The sequence below is a fragment of the Cebus imitator genome, unplaced genomic scaffold (assembly GCF_001604975.1).
Source record: "Cebus imitator isolate Cc_AM_T3 unplaced genomic scaffold, Cebus_imitator-1.0 Scaffold265, whole genome shotgun sequence".
Lineage (NCBI taxonomy): Eukaryota > Metazoa > Chordata > Mammalia > Primates > Cebidae > Cebus > Cebus imitator.
Window position 1 is genome coordinate 1,840,205 of NW_016107580.1, and position 12,289 is coordinate 1,852,493.

General features: G+C 44.5%; 1 protein-coding gene across 4 annotated transcripts in view; it reads left to right on the forward strand.

Moving 5' to 3' along the window:
• SCUBE2 (signal peptide, CUB domain and EGF like domain containing 2) overlaps nucleotides 1–11,353 on the forward strand; it is an 83,801-nt gene extending 72,448 nt beyond the window's left edge. For all 4 annotated transcript variants that reach the window (XM_017500312.2, XM_017500314.2, XM_017500316.2 and 1 more), the window contains 4 exons: nucleotides 723–920; nucleotides 2,436–2,588; nucleotides 6,648–6,727; nucleotides 7,407–11,353. In XM_017500312.2, the coding sequence (XP_017355801.1) occupies nucleotides 723–920; nucleotides 2,436–2,588; nucleotides 6,648–6,727; nucleotides 7,407–7,559 (584 nt within the window). In that variant the 3' untranslated portion in view covers nucleotides 7,560–11,353. The remainder of the gene's footprint in view (nucleotides 1–722; nucleotides 921–2,435; nucleotides 2,589–6,647; nucleotides 6,728–7,406) is intronic.
• Nucleotides 11,354–12,289: the final 936 nt, after the last annotated feature.

The following is a 12,289-nucleotide window of genomic DNA, read 5'->3' on the forward strand; positions in this document are numbered from 1 at the left end:
TCAAGACTAGCCTGGGCAACATAGACCTTGTCTCTACAAAAAAACCAAACCAAACCAAACAAAACAAAACAAAACTGGCCAGGCATGGTGGCACTTGCATATGGTCCCAGCTTCTTGGGAGGTTTGAGCCCAGGAGGTCAAGGCTGCAGTGAGCCATGATCGTACCACTACACTCCAGCCCTGGCAACAGAGAGACTTCATCTCAAAAAAAAATTAAAAAATATTTAAAATTCTAAATGAATAAAAAATAAAATGTGGTCTTGACCAGAGAGAAAAGTGAAAAATATGTCTGACTTATCTTCACAAAGGTCTGGAAAAGGGTCAGACAGTCTCTACAGAGCAATCAGCTCTGTTCCCCCTATTTTGAGAGACCTAGAAATTCTGTCTCATGGGTTCCTCTGACACTTGGACTTGGTAAACAAAATATTGAAAGCTAAATTTATCCTTCTGTTCACAAATACGTGCCCTGACCTTGAACACTTTCAGGCTAATGAGAAAATAGTGCCTCAAGAACTCAGACAGGTAGACTCCTTGTGGGGAGGTAATGGTTTGGCTTCCACAGGGGAACCTGGGTGTTATAGGACAGACTCATTCCCAGATGGTATCATTTTCATGCCCCATTCCTGGGAGGTGACAGGGATGCTGCAGGGCTCAGCATACTAGTGGTGGTCAGGACGTGGATGACAGTGTCATGCCATAACTCAGGGCGTTTTCTTTTCCAGACAGAAGATGTGGAGGGGAGCTGGGAGATTTCACTGGATACATCGAATCCCCAAACTACCCAGGCAATTACCCAGCCAACACCGAGTGTACGTGGACCATCAACCCGCCCCCCAAGCGCCGCATCCTGATCGTGGTCCCTGAGATCTTCCTGCCCATAGAGGACGACTGTGGAGACTATCTGGTGATGAGGAAAACCTGTGCGTCTCACTCCCTGCTTCCCTCCCTCTCTCCCTCAGGCCTGCTGGGAAGCCTGATGACCTGCTCCCCAGGCTTTCCATGTGAGGAGCAGGCCTAGAATGTCACCTCCATATTAGAACAGAGGTGGAACATGATATAGGGTTGGTGAGAGACAAAATGTAAACAAAAGCCACACACTGAAACGTCTTGCTGGAACCCAGAGGTAGTGATCCTGCAGGTCAGTCATCCCCACTGTGCTCACTGGGGTGTGTTGAACCTTTTTCCACAAGGACACAGAGAGCCAGTGAGGATCATGCAGTGCTGGCCACAGACATTCCCTCATGCTGAGTAGCAACTGATGACTTGGGGACTGATGGAGCCTGGCCAGGTGGGGACCTGTCCTCCTATTCTGATTCAGGGCCCAGTGTCCATAAAGGAAGACTGCTGTCAACACAGCTTAGAGGGAGTGTAATGAGGGGCCCTGCAGCCAGGCTGCCTGGATCTCTGTCCCAGTTCCACCTTTTAGTTGTTCTATGATCTCGGGCACACATTCTGAATCTTTCTGCACTTCAGTCCTCTTATCTGTTAAAATGGGGCTAATAACAGTTGCTAGATTATAGGGTTATTATAAGGACTAAAGGAGTTCACAGTTGTGAAACACTTAGAATAATAGGCCAGGCACTGGCTCACGCCTATAGTCCCAGGCTGAGGGAGGAGGCTGAGGCAGGAGAATCACTTGAGCCCAGGAGTTTGTGACCAGCCTGGGTGAGGCCCTGTCTCTACAAAAAATTTTTTAAAATTAGCTGGGCCTGGTGGTGCACACCTGTGGTCCCAGCTACTTGGGAGACTGAGGTGGGTGAATTGCTTAAGCCCGGGAGGTAGAGGATGCAGTGAGCCATGATCATGCCACTGCACTCTAGACTAGGTAACAGAGCCAGACCTTGTCTCAAGAAAAAAAAGAAAAGAAAAAAAGAATGATGATGACACAGGAGCCACTATATAAATGTTTGCTCTTTTTATTAGTGGTTACAATGTCTGAAGTCAAGTATAGGTTTAAATCCTTGCTTTACCACATACTGGCTATGTGACCCTGGGCAAGTATTTAATCTCTGTCGAAAAGGTAACAGTTGCACCAACTTTCTGTGGTTTTCAGAAGATTAAATGAGACAAAGCCCATAAATGGCCTAGCATACTGCCTGGTCTTAGGCAGCAAATGGTGGTGATGATGATTAGATGACAGCAGGTCAGTTCAGAACAGGAGGCCCTCACCCAGCTCTTACAGTGGATGGCACAGCCTGGGCTGCTGCTGCTTGCCAAGCCCCAGGCCTTTCAGGCACAGCCTCCCCGGGGGCCCACAATCACCAGCTGAATCTACTCTGTTTCCAGGACTTTTGACTTAGGATGGCTCAGCTGGGCCTGAAGAGCTCTTTAGCATAACTTGTACGGTTTGAGTGTTTAGAAAGATGGGCGTATATTGTATGCCTGGTCAGTGCTATGAGTCTTGAAGCCCACCCCTCTCCAACTTCCCTTGGCAGCTTCATCCAATTCCGTGACAACATATGAAACCTGCCAGACCTATGAACGCCCCATCGCCTTCACCTCCAGGTCAAAGAAGTTGTGGATTCAGTTTAAGTCCAATGAAGGGAACAGTGCCAGAGGGTTCCAGGTCCCATATGTGACGTATGATGGTAAGCACAGCCTGCAGCACATGGAAAGAGCCTCTCTGCTTTGAACAGAGCCAACTTTGGAGCTAGCTGGCAGACTGCTGACAAGCACACATGCTTAGAAAGGCAGGCAGGATGAGGGGAAAAGACGTTGCTGACTCACAGGTGCCAAATTTTAACAGGCATTTGGGGACACTGACAACAGGAGGAAAAGATGTTTTAGAAAATATATTAAAAGTGAGCATAGCTTGGTTAGTAAGAACATGGGCACTGGAGTCAGACTGTGATCAGCCTGGCTATGATCTCTTCTGTGACTTTGTGTATGCTACCATCTCTAAGCCTCTTGTTCTTAATGTGTGAATGAGGATAATCATTAGACTTATTCGAGAGTTCAATGAGCATTCCTAAAGGGCTTGAGGCAGTGCCTGGCATATAGTAATTGTTCAGTAAATATTAACTTCTTATGATTGTGGCTTTTATTAGGTAGAATCCTGAGGCGGGAAGGACCTGAGTTCTGGTCCTGGCTTTGCCACTGTCTCGCTTTGTGATCTTGGCAAATCAGATGACTTCTGGTTTCATTTTCTTCAAGTTAGATGAAGGCGTGGCCCATCTGAGCCCTAGGGCCCTACCTAGCTCTGAGACTTGGTTGGCAAACATTTACTAGGAGCAGAAAATGAACTGGACCTTTGTCCTGAAGGACCACACAGTCCTGCGGGAGAGGAGTCATCTGTTCCTTCATGAACTTTTTTGTTCACCTATCCAATAAATATTTAATGAGCATCTACTATGTCAGGCATTGGGCTAAGTGCTGGAGTTAACATGGTTAGTGAGAGAAACACAAAATATATGTATTGTCATAGATGCTATAACAGCACTAAGCCCTCTGTGAGCCCAGAAGCAGCAGCAGCAGCAGTTAATTTGACATGAGCTTTCAGAAGGAATAGGGCAAAGTCTTGAGAGATGTGGGTCTTGAAAGAACATACACATTTTGAGCATAAATGGGGAATAAGAACATTCAGAAAGAGGGAAGGACATAAGTCAAAGGATGAAGTATCTGGTGTATTGTGGACACGAATGGTCTTATTTGGCCAGTGGGTACGGTGTGTGTGGCTTGGCGTTGAGACAGGAGCCTAGAAGGGAATGGGGTTAGGCTGTGAAGAGTTTTCAGGGCCAAGCTCTGGAGGACAGACTTAATCTTAGAGGAAGCCACCAAAGATTTTTAGGCAGACAAGTGCCAAAAGTGTTTGGGAAGACAATATTCTCTGGCTTTCCCAAAAAGTAATGAAAGCAAGGATCATGATCTTTGTTCTACAGTTGCCTGAAATAATGGCAAACACCCAAGACAAGGAATTTTAGTATCTGACTCCTGGGGTTGATGCAAATGCCTCCCACGTGGCTCTGCTGAGAGACAGAGAACCTCACCTACCCGAAACAAACCAACTGGCAACCTCTCCTATCTGGAATCAGAAAGAAGGCAAAAAGACACTGAGATTCCAAAATAAATATGGCTGTTCTCAACGCTGCCTTTGTGACACATGAAAACATCTTGTTTTTTTTGTTTTGTTTTGTTTTTTTAATTAAAAAAGAGTTATAGCTCCAACTGGGGAAATTTACGCATAATGCAGGGTAGGCCAACAAGAGTGTGTCTCACATGTGTCACAGTAGAGAATAGTTGGAAACCACTGTTTTCCCCACAGAGAAGCTCCTGAGGCCTTCACTCAGAGTCCATTTTTTTTTTAAACATTTATTTCCAAAAAGTTTGATATCTGTTTTTCAAACCCAGAAGCATAGAAATCACATTTAGAAGGTGCACTTGAGGCTGCTACAGACTGGCTCTCTGAGTGCTAGAGAATGGTGAGAACCGTAGTTAGGGCTGACATGCATTACTGACTGCCAGGTACATGCTGAAGTACCTTTTACATGCTGCTTTCCTCACAATTGTACCATAAAGTAGGCTTGATTATTTCCTGATTTTATAGATGAGGCCACTCAGGCTTGGAGATTTAAGGAACTGGCTGAGGTCCCAGCATGGCAAACTTGCAAGGGAGGGTTTAAACCAGGTCTTTGGGACTCCAGAGCCTGGATTCTTACCTGTAATTTGCTGCATTTCTAATGAGTTGGAGCAAGTAAGGAAACGCAGTAGTTCTTAAAAGCAGAATAATTATTTTTTTTAAATGTTAGCAGTCTGGAAGCATTTGGTAGAGTGGCAAACAGCTGTCTAGTTTTCTAGTACAGCAGAATGCAGCACAGCAACTGACATTCTTTTTTTTTTTTTTTTTTTGACGTAGTTTCACTCATGTTACCCAGGCTGGAGTGCAATGGCACGATCTCGGCTCACCGCAACCTCCGCCTCCTGGGTTCAGACAATTCTCCTGCCTCAGCCTCCTGAGTAGCTGGGATTACAGGCACGCACCACCATGCCCAGCTAATTTTTTGTATTTTTAGTAGAGACGGGGTTTCACCGTGTTGACCAGGATGGTCTCGATCTCTTGACCTCGTGATCCACCCGCCTCGGCCTCCCAAAGTGCTGGGATTACAGGCTTGAGCCACCGCGCCCGGCGCAACTGACATTCTTAATGGTAAATCCCCATCATCAAAAAGAGGAGAGACACTGCCGCAGAGGAATTCAAGATTAAAAGAAAATGTATTCTCATATTTTATATTCGCTCAAATAAGACACCACACTAACAGAGGACCAAAGCTATGGCAAACATATCAAATTAGTAATTGTGACTATTATACCATTACTTTCCATTTACCACCCCTTAACTGAGAGAAACTTTTCAAGAGCTCCTCTCACACAATTTCAATGATGTTCTTATAATGTGTTTGGCTTTGTCGAACATGATATGCATATAAAGAGGCATTTTTTCTGTGTCTGGAATTTGGAAAAGATTGTGCTTTGCATATGCTTGATTTGAATGATGACTATAGGAAATAAGCTAGACTTCAAAGGGGGAGGATTCGAATTTGGAGAAGTACAGCATGCACTGCATTTAATGTGTACATCAGGACAAAAAATATTAATGAGAGAACACACACAGCCTTCTTCCTCCTCAACCAGCCAAATTCTCCACCCTCCAGCTCCATTCAAATAAAGGAGAGAATAGTCTTTCTCCATGGATAAGAAGATTGATTGTTTTATGTATTACAAGGACAGAGAAAAAAGGGGGAGGCAGGAGGTGGAGATGGAAAGGAAAGCCTGATGAGCTCACCAGGAAGTGAGTGTCCACAGAGAAGAGCAGAAGACCAAGGACTAAGCCCTGGGACACTCCTTCAGTAAAAGGTCAGAGAGAAGAAGAAAAAAAGCCAAGAAGCCTCAGAGAAGTAACCAGTAATGTAGGAGGAAAACCAAAGAGCATGGTATCCTGGAAGCTCAGTGAAGCACTGGATCAAGGAGGAGGAGGAGAAACCAGCCGGGTCAAAAGCTACTGATGCATCAAGGAGGATGAAGACCAAGAACTGACCATTGGGATTTAGCAACAGGAAGGTCATGACTGGTCTCACCAAGCAGTTTTGGAGGAGTGACGGGGGCCAAAGCTGATTCAAAAGGGTTTAAGAGAGAAAGAAAGGAAAAGAATCAGAGATAGTGGGTGCCGACAATTTTTTTTAAAGGATTTTTGAGTGGATAAGTGAGATGGAAGCTAGAGGGAGAACTGAAGTCAAGGGAGGGATTTTTAAAGTCAGAGATATACAACATTTTTGCATGCTGGTGGGAGAGACCAATAGAGAGGAAAATGTATCATGAAGGAAAGAAACAGCAGAATTACTAGAACAATGCTGTTGATCTGGGGAGAGAAGATGGGCCTGGCATACTAAGTGGCGGGATGAGCCTTGACTGGATGCACAGTGGCTCATCTGAGGGAAGAGGGAACGGGGAATATGGGTGCAGATGCTGGTAGGTGAAGAGAGGTGGTGGTGGGAGTCTATGGAAATTCTCCTCTGACTGCCTTCTCAGTAGCAGAATGGTAAGTGACAGCAGCCACAGAAGGAACATTTCTCAGAGCCTTATTACAAAGTGAAAGAGCAAGTTTGGAAGTAACTAAATCATAAGAATGCAAAACATGTTCTTTATTCCAACAGAGGACTACCAGGAACTCATTGAAGACATAGTTCGAGATGGCAGGCTCTATGCATCTGAGAACCATCAGGAAATACTTAAGGTGAGTGCATGACTCAGGTGGACATGGCAGTTATCCACAGAGCTTCCCAAGTACTATTGGAGAAGCTTCTTCTCCTGCTCTGTGTTACCACCTTTCAGACATGGAGCCTGTGCTGGCCCAAGGCCAGTTTTATACCTTCACCACACTTAATATTTTTTAAAAATCAGGTTGCTGTCTTTAGTATTGTCAAATGAAGTTGTATTTTTTAATTTGGAAATTTGTGGAGGAACAGGGAGAAATTTGCTTATAAATCCAAACCAGCAGCAAATAACGTTTTTATATTAATTCCAAATAGTTGAGGATCCTTGGCTCCTTATGTATACTTCGAGTCTAAAATTCACCAAAGTGTAAATACTTATAAGTAATTAGCAATAAATACTTGTGATATCACTAATCCTATAAATATTCCCAAATCCTAGTGTTGCACTCATCTGGCTGGGAAAAAGAAAACAGGTTTTTTACATATTAAATTTTTATTTATAAAAGTAATTCATACTTCTTGTAACTAATTAGAAAAAATAAAAACTGGAAAGAAGGTAAAAATCAGAGGAAACAATTTTTGCAAGTGTTTTTCAGCTAAGGAAGCTACTGCGTAATACTGGGTCATCACAGTTTCATGGGCAAAACATCAGCATATTTAAATATTTTGGCCCAGTAACAAAAATTCTGTTCTTTTTAGGATAAGAAACTTATCAAGGCTCTGTTTGATGTCCTGGCCCATCCCCAGAACTATTTCAAGTACACAGCCCAGGAGTCCCGAGAGATGTTTCCAAGATCTTTCATCCGATTGCTACGTTCCAAAGTGTCCAGGTTTTTGAGGCCTTACAAGTGACTCTGCCCAGGTGCCACTCAGTACAAATGTTCTTCCTTAGGGTTGGTGGGACAGAGCTGTCTGCCTTCTGCATGTCAGCACAGTTGGATATTGCTGCCTCCAGTATCAGTGACTCATTAGAGTTCAATTTGTATAGATAATACAAATGTTTTGGTAAATTGAACTTGGTTTTTTTCCCCAGCATCGTGGATGTAGACTGAGAATGGCTTTGAGTGGCATCAGCTTCTCACTGCTGTGGACGGATGTCTTGGATACATCAAGGGCTGACTGAGCTGGACTTTAGTCAGCCTAGGTGAGACTCACCTGTCCTTCTGGGGTCTCACTCCTCCGCAAGGAGTCTGTAGTGGAGAGGAAGCTGCAGAAGAGGAGGCTGCTTATTCTGAAACTTCAGCTTCCTCTAGCCCGGCCCTCTCTAAGAGAGCCCTCTGCACTTGTATGCAGGCTCTGACCAGGCAGAACAGGCAAGAGGGGAGGGAAGGAAACCCCTGCAGGTTCCCTCTACTTACCTTGAGACCTGGGAGGACTCAGTTTCTCCACAGCCTTCTCCAGCCTGTGTGATACAAGTTTGATTTCAGGAGCTTGAGTTCTAAGCAGCGATCATTAAAAAAAATACTTAAAGCAGAAAGAATTAGAAATAAAAAGATAAAAACTAAGCACTTCTGGAGACATAATAATGTACATTTATTGCCAGCTTCCACCCTGCAGCAAAAGCATAGCGCCAACTTCCGCACCTTCAGCTGTGCCCTTGGACACTCTGCTGGCCACTGCCTGTGGGATTGGGGAGTTCAGGTGAAATGTGATTTCCTCAGCGGATGAGAATCATTGATTGTCATGAAAAGGAGATTTCACCAACCCCAAGTCAGTATTGCCAAGTGGGCTTCCCATCACAAGGGATCTGAGGTCCAGGTGGGTGTGGTGAGACCCAGCCTGTCACGTATGCCTTTATTCCTCACTCTCAAATGTGAGAGATGGACTCTGCTCCGTGGACCTGAGCAGCCCCTTGAAGGGTGGTCTCATTCTCTAACAGTAACAGCACTGCCGAAATACCCTCTAAATGCCACACCATCATCTCACTTTGGGTCAGCCCAGTCGGGCCTCATGATCATTTCTTGAACTTGAATTTTCAGTGTTACTGAATCTTTAAACATTTAAATCCCCAAGCAAAAATCTCATTACAGTGAATAAAAAAAGAATCCAATCAAACAAGGCACCATTTCCCTAATGGATGGACCACCTACAACTATAGTGTTTTATTATTTCAATAACAACTCTATGCAGTCAATTCTCTACACCAAAGTACTAAAAAATGTCTAACAAGCATTTTGGAAGAAAACAAAGATGACTTCATTATGGTTGAACTTGCTTTTCATCTCAGTGTTGCTTTTTTAACCTGTTAATAACATTGATTCTTAAAAAGCCCTGATCAAACTTTTTTTCTTTATTCAGATGGGCCCTAAATATTCATTTTCAGATTTCTCTTCAAAAGTTTGAATATCATCATTTAAAAAAAATAGCATTTAAACAAGCACTTGGACTTTGTTATACTGGAGCTTGGCCTATATTTCTGAGACTGACCATAAGATGAAAATTCGAATGTCATATAACCCGAGTTAGTGACCGCACTAATGTGGAGGTGAGGTGAGCTGAGCTGCACCATTCTGTCCAAGCATGTTAGTAACTTTGTGCTCATGACTTTGTGATCCTGTCTTGCTGATTTCACAAGAAGGCTAGGGATGGGAATACTCTGGGGGTTGAAGGAGGCTGCATAAACCCGGTCACTGTGGAGCATCCTCCATGGGGCAGCCCCATGCCCCAGAGCTGTGTTCCTAGTACATGCGCAAGCCGCTGGAGCCCAGGAGGTATAGAGAGGAGCTTCCTCTCTATACCATCAACTACCCTAAGACATGCTGTGATCCTGTGAGGGGGCTGGCTGTCTGGAGATACTATTTCTACCTGCTACATCAATATTTATCAAACTTCTGCCAGGCACTCTTCTAGGCCCTGGGGATGCACAGTGATAAGACGGACAAGGTCCCTTCCCTCATGGAGCTTACATGTTAGGGGGAAGAGACAGACAAAGAACAGATAAATCAACATGAAAAGTAGCCTCTAGTGGTAAGAGCTATGCTGAAGATTAAAATAGGTTACTGTAACAGATGACTGTGTGGCTACTTTAGGATTGGGGATTATAGATGGCCTCTATGTGGAAATTAGATTTCAACTGAAAATTAAATGGCAAGAAGAAAACAGCCTTGGAAAAATTAGGGGGAAGAGCTTTCCAGATAGAGGAAAACCAAGTGCAAAGACTATCAGGCAGCAGCAAGCATTTGTGTATATTGTAGTCTAGTGAGAAGGCAGGTTCTACCAGATGAGGCCAGAGAACCAGACACAGCAAGATCACATCAGGCTTTGGAATCTGGAATGAGGGGTTTGAGTTAGTTCTAAATATGTTGCAAAACTTCTGAATTAATTTAAGCAGAGGAGTGAGATAATCTGATTTATGTTTTAAAAGGGTAGCTCTGGCTGCTGTGTGAATAGGAAGCAAGCATGAAGGCAGAGTCATTCACAGTCTACTGCAACAGACCAAGCAGCCATCCAGGTGGCAGATGAAGGCATTGTCTGGATTAGGATGTAGTAGTGGAGATGAGAGAAGCAGAAGGATTCCGGACATGTTTTGGGGGAGAGTCAACAGAATTTGCTGATGGGGATTGTATGGAAGGGCTAAGGGAAAGAAGGTGGTCAAAGATGACTCCTAGTTGCCTGAGAAACTGGTAGATGGAGAAGACTAGAAGAGGAGGAACAGGTTTGGGATATGAGCAGTTTTAAAACATGTTTGCAAATTCTTTGAGGCTCCGTCCATGGACAGGTGGGGTCTATGTCCCCTCCCCTTAAATCTGGTCTTTGTGACTGCTTGACCAGTATCAGCATGGCAGAAGTAATGCTTTAAAAGTTTCCAGGCCCGGGGCTTAAGACACTAGCTGCTTCCACTTCCTCTCCTTAGGATACTCACACTTGGAACTCAGTCACCATGTCGTGAGGAAGCAAGCCATAGCAGCCTGTGGGAGGCCGTGTGGAGAGGAACCACAGTCCTTCCACCCCCCAGCCAGGCTGAGCTCACAGGTGACAGCCAGCAAAACTTGCCGGCTATGTGAGTAAGACATCTTGGATTCTCCAGCTGCCCCAGCTAATGCTTCATGGAGCAATCCTCGTTGAACCATAGAAAAATTACAGATTTGTGAGCAAAATTAATGATTACTGTTTTAAATGATAGGTTTTGAGGTGACTTCTTATGCAGTAATATAACAGTGAAAAGGGGAGATGGTTAAGAGTTCCATTCTGGCCATTCCAGGTTCTAGGTGTCTATGAGATGTCCTCCTAGACGGTTCAAATAGGCAAGTGTTTATACAAAGCCTCTGGAGAGGTCAGGGCTGGAATCTAAGTTTTAATGTCACAGAGTAAAGGCATGAGACCTTACCCAGGTTAAGGTCACCCGGGAAACATGTAAATAAAAGAAGACCAGGGATCTCTTAATTCTGGAATTTCCTGTATGGGCACAGGAACCAGGACTTAGAGGAGCTGCATATTAAGTAAACAGGAAGCGGCCAGAGCTGAGCTTCCATCTTCCCTCCAAGTGAGCTAGTTCTGTGAGTGAACTCGGAGTGGGTGTGATCTGTACAGTCCTTCTTTCCAGCTGTAGAAATTGTTCTTTAGCCATTTATGGAAGTAGTACATCTATGGATTTAACAACATCTCTCTTGAATTTCCAATGCTAATAAAAAAGTGTTTGCCTTTCACACTAACAGGCAATTATGTTCACTTTGGAAAATTGCTTCCTCTGAATCATTCCCTGAGCTGTTAAGTGTGTTGTCTGTAGGCACTCACTGGATTTAGGTTTGCAGGTGATATTAAAATGTCATGTGGCAACTTGGGAAAGTCAGTGCTGCACACAGCACAGTGTAAGGACTTGCTTATCTTCCCAGAAATCTTTGCAGGAAGATCCACTGGGGCTGTTGCCTGCAGCAGACCACCACAGCTGGTGGGCCCATGTGCTGGAAAACCCAGGGTCATTCCAGGCCCAGCTGTAATCTTCACAGCCCTGAAGAGCTGCTTCTTACTGTCAGCATCTCTGTTTCTTTTCACACAGCAGGATAGGTCTTGAGAACCTTACCTAAGTCTACACTACTTCTAGCCAGCATTTGGGAGGCAAATGGACTAGCTCAGGCTGGAGTAAAGCAGTTCCTCATCAAGCTGAGGGACGCTTGTTACATGTGGCTCTCTAGCAGGCAAGCCATCAGGTGCCTACAATTTAAGGTCCTAGGAATGGCCCAGTAGGGGCCCATCCACAGAAACTTAGAGACTTTGGTAAGGCTTCATTTCTGTGACCATCTTCCACTCCAGGGCCTTGTGAGCCCAGCTCAGGGGTGTCCTAATATTTGTAGCAACCTGCCTCCTACTCCCTTCAGGCAGTCTCGATCAGCCTCCAGGAGACCATCCTCAGGGGCTTGTTAACCCAGCAAGGCTGCTCCTGTGATCCACATCAGTGTTACAGCCACAGATATATCAGTACTTAGCAGGGAACACTTTCCAGAGAACATAATAGCATCATAATAGATTCAGAAAATGAAACCACTGTAATATAGGCAGTTTGCCTTAGTTGAATAAAGGGATACAAATTAAACCTACCTGCTGCAAACAATGACAGTAACTCAGTAGTGCTTGGTTTTCAGAGT